Raw genomic sequence first — 17,437 nt, 5'->3', positions numbered from 1 at the left:
ACCGTAACCCAGGACCGTAACCCAGGACCGTAACCCAGGACCGTAACCCAGGGACTGTAACCCAGGACTGTATAACCCAGGACTGTATAACTCAGGACTGTATAACCCAGGACTGTATAACTCAGGACTGTATAACCCAGGACTGTATAACTCAGGACTGTATAACCCAGGACTGTATAACCCAGGACTGTATAACCCAGGACTGTATAACCCAGGTCTAAATCAGGAATAACTCAGGACTAAACAAGGTCTAATCCAGGAGTGAACCCCGGTCCTGGAGGCATGGAAGGCGTGGGAGGCATAGAAGGCATGGAAGGCGTGGGAGGGCAGTGTGGGAGAGAGGAATGCATGTGTGGGAAGAAATGGAAGACAACGGGGGATAAACGTCAGTTTCAAAGCCAAGAGGGAAAATCTTGCATCACAGTTTAATAAAGAACAAACAGGAAGGACAATTACACAACATTTCACTAGAGAAATGTCTTTTACAGTGTTCCAACATTTTACGTTGACAATATTAACATTTGTGTTTCCGGCCCCGCCCTTTGAAAATAACCCTTCCAATAACAATTTATCTTACTTGAGTAACTGGACCAATAATATTTTGAATTGAGCGTACTCTTACTTATACTCTTCCCAGAGGTCGGATATTTTGGACATTTTTATTTGTGTATTTATTAGCTGCAAATTAAGATTACTTAAACATTCAGACGTAACTTTTTATAGATCAATTCCATGTTGTCTAATTTGGTATTTTTTCTTATTTTGTGCCATAAACACATAACGAATAGATTAAAAGTACGGCCATTTACATTAAGTTGCATCACCCTTCATAGACCGAGCTCTAGGTTTGTTTCGTCACTAACGGTTGGTAATATCAGAGGGACAGGAAACCACCTACATTCCCCAGTGTGTAAGCAAACAAAGACTCCAGATATTTACCTTGGGTGTTGTTTTTTTAAAAGGGAGAATACGGTATTTACCATTTACCAGGGCTATTTAAAGGACACGTACAGTATTGTGCACTTTCTCAGGTTTTAACCATACTTTAACAGTGTCCCTTCATCAAAAACACAGCGGGAGAAGTATTTAGATCATAGTTTCATTAATCCTGTACACGAGTTTGTCTTCTCTGAGCTTCCGTTTCAAATGTCCTCAGATTTGTAACGTCTAAAGTTTATAGATCTTTTTAAGTCCATCAATCATCACCAGAGTAATTTTGAGCATTTCTGAGTCAAATCAAAAGCTCATTACAACTGCGTGCTGACAACGGCCTTAACCACCTCACCACCGGCGCAGCACCGTGTGTCGTTTGCAATACAATACAAAGCAAAAGCTTGAGTTTTCATAACTGACTTTATACTGTGTCTTTAAACCGATATATTTAACCCTATAAATGATAGTTTTACACCAATCGAGCTGCTATGTGTGGAGAAAAGTAGACAAATCTGCAGAAAATAATAGGAAATGACATCACACTAGGGACATTTATTCCATTCAAAGAAATATACATTTTACCCTCTAAACATTAATTCAACTAAATAAAAGTTCTCTCATATATATTTAATTGTCAAAAAAAAATAAACTAAAAAAGGAACATTAGATGAGTTTTTACCCAGTGTTTGCTGGGTAATTTCCTCATTTCCAAATCAGTTATAAACAGGAAGTTCAATTAAAAAATGTAAAACATTTGCTATTTTGGGTGAAAGTTTGTATAAGTATTAGCATTAGTCAAAATATATATTAATCTTAACTGCAGTTTAGGCCAATGAGTCGCCAGACCTGTCAGAGGCATTTTAAAGCGTTCATTTTGTGTCCGATATGTAAAGGATGGTTACTCCCGCCGTTACTCCCGATGTTGTTACTCCTGCCGTCACCCCTGCCATTACTACATGCTACAACTACCCAAGAATGCTTTTTTTTTCTTCTTAAAGTTGCGTAAAACTGACCATTTTCCCTTCCTCTCTCAGTCCGTAGTGTACTGTCATGGCGGTCGTATCGGCTTCTACCAGGGAGACATCAGACTTCTCCCGGACGACATGAAGGCTCTGCGGCCCACCATTTTCCCTGTGGTCCCGCGACTCCTCAACCGCATGTACGACAAGGTGAGGAGTACAGTCCAGTTTTCAGTCGCAGGGGCCGCTTTCTGATTCAAGGGCCGAAGCACACCGTGTAAAAAGCATGACAAAAGTGAACAAAACGTCATCACGAGTTACAGCAGGATGTCGGTCTACTGCAGTTTCGCCTCTCGGAAGAAACTTTATAATGGATTACAACTCGCAACTCATTGCTTGTTGAAATAATTGTCAACAAATTTAGAAATCGAGTAGTTGTTTATTGATCCATATGCAGGTTCCAAAACATGACATGAACTGGAAAATAAATCAGTTTTAGGACTCAAATTGAGCCGCCTTTGCACGTAAATGACGCTGGAAATGTGTAAATTCAGTGTATTTGACAAGGCTCTTTTGTCACCGGGATCCACAAACGGCTTCGCTTAAGATGCCATTACTTTCACCGGTGTATGCCTAAAATTAACCCTACTGCAGGATTAACCCCAACCCTTACCTTGTCCTGACCTTTACCCCATCCTGACATATGCCCTACACCTAACCCTATCCAGACCTTTACCCCATCCTGACATATGCCCTACACCTTACCCTATCCAGACCTTTACTCCATCCTGACATATGCCCTACACCTAACCCTATCCAGACCTTTACTCCATCCTGACATATGCCCTACACCTAACCCTATCCAGACCTTTACTCCATCCTGACATATGCCCTACACCTAACCCTATCCAGACCTTTACCCCATCCTGACATATGCCCTACACTTAACCCTATCCAGACCTTTACCCCATCCTGACATATGCCCTACACTTAACCCTGTCCTGACATTTGCCCTAAACTTAACCCTATCCTGACCTTTACCCTATCCTGACTTTTGCCCTAAACTTAACCCTATCCTGACCTATACCCTATCCTGGTCTCCTCAATACTTATGCGTTGACCTTTGACCTTGATTTTGACCTAGACTTTTTAATTGTTTTACAGTTTTTTCCTCTGGTTTTTTTTCATAAAATTTGGGTCTTGGCCTTCTACCTTGACCTTTGACCTTGACCTGGAGCGTTGTTTTTGCGACCCTTCCTCTGCAGATCTTCAGCCAGGCGAACACTCCGCTGAAGCGCTGGCTGCTCAACTTCGCGGCGAAGAGGAAAGGAGCCGAGGTGAGCCGAGGCGTGATCCGCAGCGACAGCGTCTGGGACAAGATATTCTTCAGCAAAATACAGGTAAAAACGACCGCTCCCCGTTTTTTTCTCTCTCGACGCACACTACAGCAACGGCGCCCTCTGCTGATACTGTTCCCGGCACGTGCTCTGTCGTTGCAGAACAGTCTTGGAGGGCGGCTGCGGATGATCATCACTGGAGCGGCCCCGACCTCGCCCTCCGTCCTGGGCTTCCTCCGGGCGGCGCTCGGTTGCCAGGTTGGATAGAAATACGATCGTACATTTGCACACTCCACTCGCAGTAATCGAACACAGCTTGTAGGACTCACAGCCAGTGCCTGATTTGAATCCTCAACTAAATTAGCGTTGTTCATGTTCGTTGTTAGCCTGACCGCATTACCATTAAGGCTGCCGGTGAGAAAACGTCGTAAGTTTGAAGATATCAATTTAAATTTCACCTGTAGTTTACTCCCATCAATATTAGAAATGTCATGTTTTGATGTCGAAATAAAGCATTTTGTGTGTAAAAAAAAAAAAAAAAAAAAAGCCAAACTTGCACATATTTGCCAGTTGAATCTAATAAATGGACGGAGCCAGGTTTAAATTTCCTGCTTCATTTTGTTGATTTTGACTGAGAATTAGCCTAAAAATTCAAATTTTGCCTAATTTTTTAGACTTCAAACTTGAATCAATCAGGCTTAGAATTATATTAAGTCAACAAATCCTTCTGGAAAATCCTGGAAAATCTTGCTACGTTCAAGATTGTAAAGTTTGATGTGTAGGAGCCGAGAACGGCCCGTGAAGTCACAATGTTCCATGTAAATCTATGGAGGAAGTAGTTGAAATTAAATAATAATTAACTAATTAGGAGCAGATTGGTCAGCTTAGTCGTTTCCACATGGAAGCCTGTATTTTGAGAACGTGTATCACTGTAATTACAACTGCCAGAAGCGCGTGCAAATGTGTTCTCTGCCAGTTGTCGTCTTCCTCTGCGGTCATTTTGTTGAATGGCGTTCGCAAAGAAAGTTTAATTCATCCCAGAATAGCTCTATTTTAAGTTTATAATTTCACTTCCTGTTTGTAAATCGATGACAACACACTAGGAAATTACCCAGCAAACCCTGGAAAAACTACTCATCTGATTTCACAATTCATTTTATTTGACAGATGAAAATAAATGCGAGAGACCTGAATTATGTTTAGAATGTCAAAAAAGTGGTTTATTTTGTCTAATTTATGCCTGAACTTTGACTGGAATGAGTAGCGTCCCTAGTGTGATGTCACTTCCTGTCATTTTATACAGGTTTTTCAACATTTTCTCCACAAACACTTGCTCGATCGGCGTAAAACTATAAATTATATGTCGGTATAACAGGTATAAATACTCCAAATAAATCAAAATTAGAAAATCATAAAAACTCGTCATTTGCACTTCAACTAAAGTTAAGTGGAGTATTAGTTAAGTGACTAGTTAGTTAGTTAGCCCGCCTCTAACGCCAGTTCTCAAACTTCTTCTGCAGGTTTACGAGGCCTACGGTCAGACGGAGTGCACGGCCGGCTGCACCTACACCACGCCCGGAGACTGGACCTCGGGTAAAAAAAAAAACGAAAAAAAAAAAAAGTTTGCTACATTGGTTTCGTCTTTCATGAAAAGCTGCTCTTACTGTAAATGCCGCTCTTATTGCAACGCCGCTCTTATTGCCAACGCCGCCTGCAGCGTTTTGAGCTTTTGCCAAGATTCCACTTCGCGCTGCCAAAGTGCCGCTCCCTTGAGTTACTCTTTTGTTTGGCGATTTCTTTTTCAAAAGCGCGTTTGTGAGAACTGGAGATGGCTTTATTGTTGTTGTTTTTTAGGCTTTGAGCAGATGTAGAAGCGTGCATAGAAAAGCATTCCTCTCCTTGGCGAAAATTTTAAACAATTATTTTTAAAAAGTGTAACTTAAATATAGATACGTTCCCTAAGCATGAGCCGTTTTGGAGCCTTTCATATTTACTTTTCTCTCGCGTTTATTCATTGTAGAGCCGCGATTAACTGCAACTGTGCCAATCAATTTGTCATTTTTACTAAATTTGCCGTTTAAAGATCCTGGTGGAGCACGTTTATGGACAAAAGAGTGTTTTTTTCATCAAATACACAACATTTTCACTCATTTTCATGCGATCGCGGCTCAATTTGGGTCATAAAACGTATTTTCTCAAACCAGTTAACCATTGATCGAGGACTAAATTAGCGGAAGTCCCAATTAATCGATTGACAAATATATATCGAAATATACAAATATATAAAGAAAATTAAAACGTTTTAAGTCATAGTTAACTTGTTTAGAGATAATTTTGCTGGTCCAGTTTTAAGCTAAACTTTTGGAAAGAAATGTCCAATAAAACAAATGTAATTATTATGACGCATGAAGCGTTTTAATCGATGTTGCGCCCCTTTTGCGGTGGATGTCGCCCCGTGTCGAGCTGTGCAAGGGAAAGCCATAAATGTCAAGACGAAAGTGATTAATTGTCACAATTATAGTCAAAATAACCATACAAACTCGGAGGAGAAGGTTTATGTGGCAAAACTGGTTTGGAGGCAACAGAGAAACGCGGTGCATTATCTCTCCCTGCTGGCCATTTAAGGCAGAGCCGGCTCAAAAAAGTGTAAACAAATAAATAAGAAATAACACTATAGCAGTGTAAATGTTGATAATAATGCTGCCGTAGTAAAAATGTGATATTGACTTTAAATTAAGTTGTCTGCATCGATCGATGTGTGTTGGGCAATCGCACGTTTTAGGAAATAAGTTTCGGGGGGAAAATAAAACATAAAATTGTAATGAGCTTGTACATAACTTAAATTTATATGCACATACGTGGGTCACAACTAGGAATGTCAATATATAGTACGGTTATTGATAACCGTGATTATTTAGGTCACAATATAATCGTAAAGACTAAAAATTATAATCATGACATTTTTTTAGATACCTTTTTTTTCTCCATCCAATTTATAGAAATGTGACAATTTTAGAACTAAATTGTGTCTTTTTTAGTTAAATTTGAAGAAATGTGATGCCTTTTTTAGGAAAATTAAGCCTTTCTTCAACAAAGTAAACCTAAATGTAAAGATCTTTTTTATCTTGCCGTTTATGTCAGATTAATCATTCAGTAAGTTTGATTTCATGAAGGAAGTCACATAATGTGTTAAGAAAACGAGGATGTCTGAACATTTTGGATTTTACTATTATTTTGGTCATGATGTTGATAATCGTGAATAATGGTTCAATCGCCATGTTTGTTCTTACAATAATCGCTAGACTAAAATTGGAAATGGTGACATCCTAGTGACAAAACAGTCAAATTGGGGGGTGGGAATAAAAAAATGTTGTCTAGTTGTAATGCAATACAATTTACTTATGTAGCACATTTTATTAACAAAAAGGGGTTCCAAAGACACAAAACACAAAAACATTGCGTGTATACAAAGTGCTGAATTTGATTTTGCATGTCAAATCAAAGCAAAGCAAAGTTAAACCACAAGCGTATAAAACAATAAAATGGTTATAAATAAGTAAAATAAAATTAAAAAAACATAAAAAAACAAAGAGGAACACACACGTTGTTGAAAGTTAATAAAAGTAGCCCAAAAAAAGTCTCTTTATCCTAAAAGCAAATAACGCAGTGACGTTGAATCATATTGTATCGTTTTTATGGGTAAATCACTGACGGTAATAAATGTTTATGTCATTTCCACAAACAGACGTGACGTTAAGCCGTGTGTTCGTGTTCTTTTCCTGCTGTAGGTCACGTCGGGGCGCCGCTGCCCTGTAACCTCATCAAACTGGTGGACGTTCCGGAGAAGAACTACTTTGCATTGAAAGGAGAAGGCGAGGTCCGAAAGCACATTCAAATACATTTTCTAAACGGCCCGGCCTGATTTACAACATTTAGACTCCAAGTCGTGACGGCCAAATTAACAAACAAACAAACCCAAGCCCTGTTCGGACGGGATGAATTGTAATATCTATAAACGTCATGTGCATTTCGAATCCTGTGCGGATCGTCTGTTGACTGTTATTAGTTGGTCTAGATCGGAATTAAAATGAACATATCAATTCACAACGAACCCTTTTTCAATAAAATTATCCTTTTTAAAGGGCTGAGCAGCGCGAAAGCCGTTTGGGAAAGGTTTACGTGCTTTTGGCTTAACGTTTAGATTGTGTGAATGCATTAAAAGAGAAGCATGACGTTACAGCCCAATCCCAAAAACAAACCTATAATACAAGACGTGCCAACAACGGACATTACTAAATTAAAAGGTCACTGGCATAATTCAGTCCGCCATTTCTGGAATAAATTCCGTAACGGCTATAAAACGACCGTCACGTGATAAAGGAAACCCAAACAATCGTAACGTTTTGTAATTATTCATACCTTGTCGTAAGACATTCCATCAGAAGAGTGTAAAGACATGCATGTGAAGGATCAAAGAACAATGGACCTCAACATTAAAACGTAAAAGTGCAGGAACATCTCTATTTAGTTGAGATTTTTAACTTGATCTTGCAGCTTTTTAACAGCTGTATGTTATAATACACCCGACAATTTAGTCTCCACTTTTAGAGTATGCAATACCACCTTTTTTACTATTATTTTGAAGTAACAGTACTGTAAACATACTTTTCCCACAGTGAGTGTGTCTACAAGTCACAAAATACTGCAACGTCAACGAACTTAAAACGTATATTCAGATGATTTTCAATGTCTTTTCATAGGGAGATATCCACATTTTCTTACGTTATTACTGCCCCCTTTACAACCATCTACAGTCAAAGTGTTTAATTGATAATATGTGATTTCCTTCTGATCGCCAGGTCTGTGTGAAGGGACCAAACGTGTTCAAAGGCTACCTCAAAGACCCAGTGAGAACGGCCGAAACGCTGGACCCGGACGGCTGGTTGCACACTGGCGACATCGGGAAGTGGTTACCGGTGCGTGGGCCAAACTTTGAAAAATGACCAATACTCGAACATACTCGTCAATAAGTGATGACATTATTATATAAGTGATGACATTATTATATGATGTATGCTTTCGGTACGAATCTAGTGACCAGTAAACATCGTCTTTCACATGTTACTGTGGGGAGAGCAGATAAATGACATAAATATTGTGAATAAATAATAAATAAAAGTGTGCAAAAAATAATAATAATATTTATTTTATTTATGAAATAATAATACATGGGGCTGAAGGAAAATATATGGGCGAGAAATGATAAAGTAAAACAAATAAATGAAATTACTGTGAATTGATAAAACAAATGTCTCGTTTCTTTCACAGAACGGCACGCTGAAAATCATCGACAGGAAGAAGCACATTTTTAAGCTGGCGCAGGGAGAGTACATTTCCCCGGAGAAGATCGAGAACATCTACATCCGGAGCGAGCCGGTGGCGCAGCTGTACGTGCACGGCGACAGTCTGCAGGTGAGGCCGGCGACTCCCTGAAGGGTTGGAGAGAGTGGTTCAGAGCTGCTGTGCGGACTAAAACGGGACTCTTTCATTCACTCCTCCACAGTCGTGTCTGGTGGGCATCATTGTGCCAGACGCAGAGGTGATGCCAGGATGGGCCAAAAAAAAGGGGCTGTCAGGCTCGTACCAGGAGCTGTGTGAAAACCCTGTGAGTGCATGAGTTTTCTATTATAAAAGGGAGTGTCTGCAGAGCCGCGGCGTGCGGCCGAAAAAGCCATGTTATTTTTGTGCCGGCCGCGCGCCGCGGCTCCTGAAACTGCGCTGCTATTTGACCGTGTTTTAGCGCCGTTTTAGACCGCGCCTGGTTAAGGCTAGGGTTAAGGTTAGGGTTAAGGTTAAGGTTAGGGTTAGCCATGAGGCTATAACGGGCTATAAGGGAAATGCCGCGGTCCCAGAAGGCCATTTGACCGCGGCTCTCCAGCCACGGCCATTATAAAAACACAAAGATGAGCTTTATTGACCCAGAGGGGAACAGAACCGCACTGAACAGCACTTACATTCATCCTATCTGACACATAAATTACATTAAAAGAGCACATATTATGCAAAACCGACTTTTTTGAGCTCTTAACCATATTAAAACAGTGATCCCTCATCAAAAACATATCTGGAATTGTGCATTAGCTTCGTTCACGCTTTTTTCCATTAAACCTGTTTACGAGCTCATCTTCCCTGCTCCTTCTCTGAGCCTCACAAAAACCCTCGCTCTCAATTGTCCCAGGTAGAGATCCGGAAATCTTCTGTGCTCTTTTTAAGTCCATACATCACATTTTGCCCTCAAATGACGTTCATTACAACTGTGTACTCAGGTTAGCATGTCGAGGCGAGCTAGCTTTGGTTTATTTTCCCCATGCCAATTCCCTCGGCTGCCAGTAGATGGAACGTCAACACCAAATCCTGATGAGGGGACATCCTGTAAGCTTTTTAAAGGCTACATTATTTAAAGTTAATACATGTGAGATGCCAGAGTAAAAGGTACTCAAATGCATATTTAAAGTTTTATATTTAACCTGTTACCACCCACCTATTTTCGCCCTGTGCACAATGGTTGGACATACCCAAATGGCATTGCTTATTAAAAGAGGATCTTATGTTCCACATGCAAGAGTGATGCATTAGAAAGCTTAGGCCTTCTAGTTTCTGCAGATGTGCACATGAACACTGTCAGGGCTTCAGAACTTACACTACAGAGGCTCAAACATAAACAAAACATCCTTTTTTAGTCTCGCCTGAATATTGTCAATTTGTAATGGTCCTGAGCATGACATACTTCATTGTGTGCATATGCTGTTCACTGTACATGATGTTTATCTTGTTGACAACAACTGTGTAAAGTTTCAGATCTCTAGGAACAGGCATTTTGGTGCTGTTGACCTTTTTGTATCAAAAAGTATATTCGGAACAAGTGATCCAAATATGTGCCAACTGTGCCAAACTGCTTTATTACAATTTTAGCTCCTCTATGATCATAAAACATACATTTTGATGTTTTGTAGGCCACTAATACCCATTATAACTGCTAAAAACAATGAATGTGAAAATGTGTATTTATGAGTTTACCCATGAATTTCCCATATAAAGATTAAAAAAAAATAACATTTTTATTTTATTTTTGTATTGATATAATAATACATATATCTAACAAAATACGCGTCCCAAAGGCTAATAAAATCAGAAAACGTGATGCGTAAAATCTAGTCGCAAAATGCAGAAAAATCTAGGCTCTGACGGCCTTACGCACGAGAACAGGGAGAATTCTGTGTCAATAAACCCTTTGTCCCGCCTACCAGGAGAAAGCTCTCCTCATTGGCTAGAATAATATGTCACTCAAAGTCTCCTGCGTGCCTGTTAGCAGAAGCTAAGGGCTAAAAACAAAGATGGACGCGCGCTTCGGAAGCGCCGAATTTTTTCCCTCCCGAGGCTGTAGCAATCAAACCCGGTGACAGAAAAATTCGTGGATGGTCTCATTCTGTAGGTAACAGTCTAAGGAAGAAATCGATGTCAAACACTATCTTATAAGTCAAACAGGTAATTTGTAATGGACGGAGAAATGCGGCGGACAAGCGCATTCTCGTCCGGTGAGAAACGAAGAAAAGTTTGTTTACTTGACAATATCTCGAAATCGGATAACTTCAGGAAAAATACAAGTGGATATTGTTTTTCAATGATTCCTTACAGACAGACTCAGTACAAGGATGTACAGAATTAAAGCCGTTTCGTCCATCATAAAAACTATTGGCAATTGCTTCTTGGGGCATATTTTTCAATGTAAATCAATGACATATTCGTTTTGTTGAGAAAATAAGCTTTAAAATGATGTATGGCTTGCTGGTATTGACCACGGAAATAAAAGTGATGATGTAAGAGAATATTTGAGATATAGAAAATGTTCGCCGGCGGACAGGTGGGTGGTAACAGGTTTTAACGCCCAATGTCGTTTTCTGGTGGGGGTTCCGCAAATTTAGCCAGGAGGCAGGCAAGTGACACCTACAAACCAAGTATTTCTGCCAATAAAAGCATCTGCAATTGAATAAATGAAAGACGGTCCATAACAAAACAGACAAGCCTCCCCAGACAACGTTACGGGTAAAGCTCATGATGATGCTAGTCAAACCTAAAGCTGTAATATCACGGACCCTGACCACTTTGTTTTTAATCTGCAGTTGTTGAAGAAGGCCATTCAGGAGGATCTGGTGCATTTGGGCAAAGCCAGCGGCCTCCACTCATTCGAACAGGTACAGTAATATACAGATTTGTCGTAGAAAGCGTTGATATAGGTTTTTATGTGCTTTGCCTTTTCTCTTTGAGGTTGCAGCCCGGTATCTGTTCTAGACCCGGTGAAAGTGCTACAAAATAATTGTAGCTAAATTGAATATGAGTCTTGAAACTGTAATTAAACCAGCACAAATTTGACTTCCAACTGTGTACGGTTGATGTCAAGATTATTCAGGTCACGATACAATCATAAAACGTTTGATACTGTGACAACCCGAGTATGCAGGTATTATACCATTTCAAATTGTTCGACCAAACATATACATTTGTAAAAAGTTAAAACCCCATTTGGACTGGCTCATTACGTGGTTATTTCAATTGTAGATTCGCACAGGGTAAGAAAGGTTAGTCATTCACTAGTTTTTACGGACTAAGCACACCGAAACGTGACAAGAACCTTTTCATTCATTAATGTTGCTAGCGTTTCTTCTCTTATCATCTATGTTAAGCTGGGGTTTTTTGCGCCTCAACACAAACTTTGCACCAAAAGCATCCAAACTTTCCCATAGAACCTGCACGTTGCTTGGTCCTCTCTTGCCACAATCTAAAATGAACTGTAGATCGATATTCGCATTAATTCACTTCAAAACGGCCCAAATCGCAGACATCAGCACGGGACAAGGACAAATTCAAGGGAACGTTGACAGACGTGCAACTTAACAATTATTTTTATCCATTATTATCTTATCCTTGCATTGTCTTTGTCTTGCTTGCCGACTGTGCGGATGTATTCTTTGTTACCACCGTCTGCGAAAAACAATTGCCCCTCACGGACCTATTAAAGTCTTAGCTTAGATTTGAGACAAGAAACGCAGACGATGTTGGCAATTTTTACAATTTACACGAGGTCCTAAACTAACCTCGTCTGAATAGGTTTGCTTGCTGTACTCTTTCCATCTGTGGTTTTAATCCAACGTGTCTGCCATAACTTCCTGCCTCCAAGTGTCAGCCCTCTCCAGTTCTTTCTCTCGTTCTCCTCAGGTGAAGAACATCCACATCCACAGCGACATGTTCTCCATCACCAACGGGCTCCTGACGCCGACGCTGAAGGCCAAACGTCCGGAGCTCAAAGAGTATTTCAAAACCCAGATCGACGACCTCTACGGCAGCATCACGCTCTGAATCTCCTCCTCCTTCTCCACCACCTCCTCAACCCAGTCACGGCCGACACGTTCAGACTTTATTTCAGTCTCTGTCCATCTCCCAAACGGCTGAGCCAAGAGATGAAGTGTTAAAATGTTGCTTCACAGACCTGCTTCCTGCTCCAAACGGCAGAATCATCACATGTTTTGTCTCCAGCAGCAGAGGGACATCAACATTTCATTGCAGAAACGCATCTGCGCGAACTATAGTGACTTGAATTCAAAATATTAATCTTTTATTCACGTTATTATATCAGATAATTCAGTGAGGAACCAAATTCATGTGGTTTGGAAGTATTTTTGACTAGCTTTTAATTGGGAAGACAACCTTTTTGTATTGTATTGTTAATCTGACCATTTTGTGGGTGTGGGATAAATATAGCGGGAAACCAATAGAACTGCAACAATGTATCAACTAATATTGACTAGTTTAAAAAAAATAACTAGTAGTATTTTTTTGACAGTTGTAATTGTCGTCTGGACTGTACAGACTCCAACACACATACAAAACAAGTTTTTGTAACAAAAAACACTGACATTATTAAATCCAAATGTCAAAAAAAGGAATAAACAACCTCAGATTTTCATCAATAATGGACTTTATTCGTAAATATTATGTCTCTCGAAGCCTTTATAACTTTATAATGCATTCAAAATGTCTCAGCGTACAATCGAAATAATCGCTGACTAGTCCAATACTAAAATAACTTAGTTGAAGCACTAATAATGAACACATCAAAATTGAACATCCACAAATAGAGTAATGGATATTTTTTTCTTTTTCCAAGTGCACTTTTCTTTAAAAAAAAAAAAATCAAAATCTGCCAGAAATACATTGAAAATACTGATTAATATTCTAAATTCAAATGATTTATTTTTCACACGCGATGTTTAAATTTTTCTGTTTTTGCAGCGCTGTCGTCATGGCGTCCATTTTGAATTTTCTTTGCGTCGCTTTTCATCAACACTTTTTTTCTAAATCGTCAAACGAACCTCTTCAAAAGCCTGCGGAGTTTGTCGAGTCTTAGTATCGGAGACATGTACTGAAAATGCATCCAAATACAGTAAATCCAGCCATAAATTGTACTTAACTAGAGTACTATTTCACGTCAAAATAATACTCAATGCTCAATTTGAAGTTCGAGTCCGAAAACATTACTGAAGCCAAAGTGTTTGGCGAAAAGTCTACTCGAACGGACAAAGATCGACACCAAAAACGTTTCTTATGCAAGTACGGGACAAGATATCGATTCGCCGAGACAATTACGCGTGCAATTTGAAAAAACAAAAAACAAACAAAAAAACATCTTTGTACATGTGTAGACGTAGCGAGGTGGACCACTCCTGCCTTAGTGAACATATTAACTATCTTTTTTTTTATTTCATGGTTTCGCGTGCATGCTCCTGGCCCCAGCTGGACTTACTTTACCAAAACGATACACTTTTCGTCCACGGTTTTGTCGCACCCAATGTTTTATAACGATAACAAACAAAAAATATGAAAAATGAACATAAATAAATGAAACGATGCAAACACCAGGGCTTTGGGCGGTGCATGTAGTTTGCCCGACACTCGCTGGCCTTTTGACTTGAAAAATAAAAAGATGATTGTTTCTTTTTGTCCATGAACAGCGCTCGACGTCGGGCGGCCACTTCTGCTTCTGGAAGGAAAAATCCATTTGTTCAAAGACTTTAAACGGGGCAATGTGTAAGGGTCTCCATGAAGATGTTATTGCTTTGCCTGGGAAATTCCACAGTAATATATATATATATATATATATATATATATATATAATGTAGTATGTATGTATGACCTTAAATTTACAGTACATGAAGTACATTTTTATGCCCTATTTTCAATGTATTTGTTATTTTTCAGTTTATTTTTCATTTGACGTGAAAATGGCAGAGACTGGCATTTTTACCTCCGTGAACAGAAGTGCAGCCCACTGTGGAGCCCCAGCAGGACGGTACAAAGCTCTGTCAGAGCCAACGAGGAGCGAAAAATATTGGCAGAATTTTAAAAGAATAAATACTTTGGTTGAACAGTTTACACTAGAAGTAATGTCTAGGACGAGGCTTTCTGATTTATTAATTTTATTTTGATTGTTGTTCCAAAGCATATTCAAGGTGGATGTAAATACAGGACAGTAGTTGTAAACTTATTTATTATTGGATCAATGGTTTGAATGGATTTTTCTTTATTTGCGTGTAGTGAGATGATTATGAATCGCGCATATTTATTTATCTATTCCGCTGTAAAAAGGAATCGGCACCATATCCTTGTAATGAGTGCAGCAATAGGGAGGCGGGAGGGCACGGGGCCGGGACGACGGAATAAAACTGGAATGATTTTAAACTGGTTTGGTATTATTTTGTCCTTTTGTGTTGGATATGTGCAGAAAAGTGGAAAGAAAGTACTGCATTTGGAGTCAAAGTAAAAATTTAACCTGGTCTAATATTACTCCAATGCAAGTAAAAGTAGCTCAGTGTGTTGGGTACTCCTGTTTTTCCAATTATGACTTAGTTTGGTGGTGTAGAACCTGTGGTACATATTTATGACTGTTTTACTTCTGGTAAGAAAGAAAATTCGAGAAATAGGAGTTTTTAAAAAGACAGGAAGTAGAGCCGAGGTCTAAAACAAAATCCCTCTGTGATGTCATCAATGTGCGACGTGTCATTGAAAACACAGACAGTTTACACTGACACCCTTTAAATGGCCATTAAGCAAAATAAAAAGTGTTATATGGTATTGTGTGTCAAATCAGAACTGTTGTCATTTATATGGATTTTGGCTCTTGTTTACAGTCTGATTGCTAGGTAACAGTTGAGGAACTACCTCTACCCATGACATATTTGTGGTCATGATCAACCAGGAAGTACAATTATAAACTTTACAAACCTTGACAAACTGGGTTTAGTAAAATCGTTTACGTACGTTTCAGTGAAATGTGTGTCTGACCTTGCCTACAGACTTGAAGTTAAAGTACTGAAGTAAAAAGAAAGTACGGCGTAGGTCAAGTAGGTTTGCAGCTTTGAAAAGAATGAAACACCGTCGGCTTCTTCAAAAAGACAAGATGCATAGTGAAGGAATGAGGGATTACACCAGCTTGTTTCTGAGATGCACGCGGTACTTTAGCCCTTTTGAAAATGTGTGCAACGAGTGATCCTCGCCCACAAAGAGTTCAAGGTTCCATCCTAACGCAAGTGCACGCTTTAGTGGACGTTCGAAAAGATGGACTCTTAATTTGGCAGTAAGTGTGGTATCAAATCAATAATCATATTTTTCCCCATTGTACTGAAATCTAGTTTGAAGCTTCAGCTTCTAATGCGCAAAAAGCTGTGAGAACATAAACATGACACTAGAACTCAAACTAGAACTTTTTAATTAGTCCATGTATCTTAACCCATTATAATCAGGACCGATTTTTCCCGAAATGACTGAAATTATTAAGCCAATTCTGAACCCTTATAAAACAGACGGCTGGATTTTGTTTAGAAAAAGGACAATACAAAAGACATTTAGGTAATTTTAAATGAAACTAAGAGCCCAGTCGCAAGACATATTCAAGACCTGTAAAAATGTTAGACATGTTTATGCTTATTCTTTTTATTTGTGTCTCTTTATGTGTTAAATGCCCGTGAGGGTGTTAATTCATTTTTATCAATATTTATCAATAATAAGTAAATTTTCTAGGAGGCAGCAAGTAGCCTTTGGAAACTGTTTTATCTGTGATATTTATTTTTTTATTTTTTACTCAACGCAGCAAATACAGTCCTATAACAGCGTGAATCAAATTATAGATAACAACTTAAAACTATAACGCTGTACGCTGCCCACGTGACGATGATCAACCGCACGTGCCGCTGTTGTTGTTGCTTAGCACGTTCTGCGTAACTGTGTTTAAAGTTTGATTCCGTTTAGCGTGCGTTTTGTTTGACGTTTGCGTGAATGTAACGTAATTAAAGAAGCTGACGGGGAGTAGCTTGCCTTACCTGGATCGTACGATGGGCCGTTTACTGTCGGTTCGTAAGAACAAACAAGACACGCCGATGAAGATGGCACTTTTCAGGAAAATTGGTAAGAAATACACACTTAAATCACGCGACCGCGATGCTCGTTTGAAGTTAAAAAACGCACAAACAAAACGGAAATGTCGCACAAATTAACTAACGCGGTGCTGGCATACTTCTGCTTTTCCAATTATGACGTTGTTCGGTTCGAGTGAGCTTGTGGTCAATATTTATCATAGTTTTACATCGGTCAAGTGGCAGTTTGTGAAGAAAATTTGACAAATAAAAGTTCAAAACAACTTTTCTTCCATTGGTGGTTGGCAACCAGATTAAAGGCGCATTACCGCCACCAGCTGATGAGGAGTGTGTACTGGAACGAGCTACACAAGAACACATAGCTTCACGTAGAACCTAGTAACGGGGGCCGTCATTTTGAGAGGGGGAAACAACACCTCAACTACCGTGTGTCACACGGTTACGCAGGGCATTTGGAACCATCAGAAAAGCATCGTTATGGTCTGAAGCTATCACACGCTGGGCTAAAATGTTGTCCTTACAAGATACCCCAAGGTCCGTGGCAGGGCCGGCCCAAGCCTTCAGGGGGCCCTAAGCGAAAACATTTTTGGGGGCCCCTCAACACGTCATCAGAATCAGTTTTATTGCCATTGTCAGTAAACAATTCACATATGGGAACTTTCTTCAACGCAAACAAAGCGCACCAAAACTCCAGGGCATCAGTTTGCCAGTTAATTTATTCTCA

At 39.5% G+C, this 17,437-nt stretch overlaps 1 protein-coding gene across 1 annotated transcript in view; it reads left to right on the top strand.

Annotated features, from left to right (window-relative positions):
* Window positions 1-13,482, top strand: part of acsl6 (acyl-CoA synthetase long chain family member 6) — a 44,677-nt gene extending 31,195 nt beyond the window's left edge. Inside the window, exons 12-21 of the mRNA XM_072446066.1 lie at window positions 1,968-2,102; window positions 3,158-3,292; window positions 3,392-3,487; window positions 4,750-4,822; window positions 7,018-7,106; window positions 8,089-8,205; window positions 8,558-8,701; window positions 8,793-8,894; window positions 11,410-11,481; window positions 12,503-13,482. Coding sequence (XP_072302167.1) covers window positions 1,968-2,102; window positions 3,158-3,292; window positions 3,392-3,487; window positions 4,750-4,822; window positions 7,018-7,106; window positions 8,089-8,205; window positions 8,558-8,701; window positions 8,793-8,894; window positions 11,410-11,481; window positions 12,503-12,643 — 1,104 coding nt within the window. The 3' untranslated portion in view covers window positions 12,644-13,482. The remainder of the gene's footprint in view (window positions 1-1,967; window positions 2,103-3,157; window positions 3,293-3,391; window positions 3,488-4,749; window positions 4,823-7,017; window positions 7,107-8,088; window positions 8,206-8,557; window positions 8,702-8,792; window positions 8,895-11,409; window positions 11,482-12,502) is intronic.
* The last annotated feature ends 3,955 nt before the right edge of the window (window positions 13,483-17,437 follow it).

This window comes from Eucyclogobius newberryi, unplaced genomic scaffold (genome assembly GCF_026437365.1).
Source record: "Eucyclogobius newberryi isolate DKJ021-1_F unplaced genomic scaffold, fEucNew1.0.hap1 SCAF_15, whole genome shotgun sequence".
Classification (NCBI taxonomy): domain Eukaryota; kingdom Metazoa; phylum Chordata; class Actinopteri; order Gobiiformes; family Gobiidae; genus Eucyclogobius; species Eucyclogobius newberryi.
Note: the sequence above shows the minus strand (reverse complement) of the source record. Positions and strands in the feature narration are given on the sequence as shown.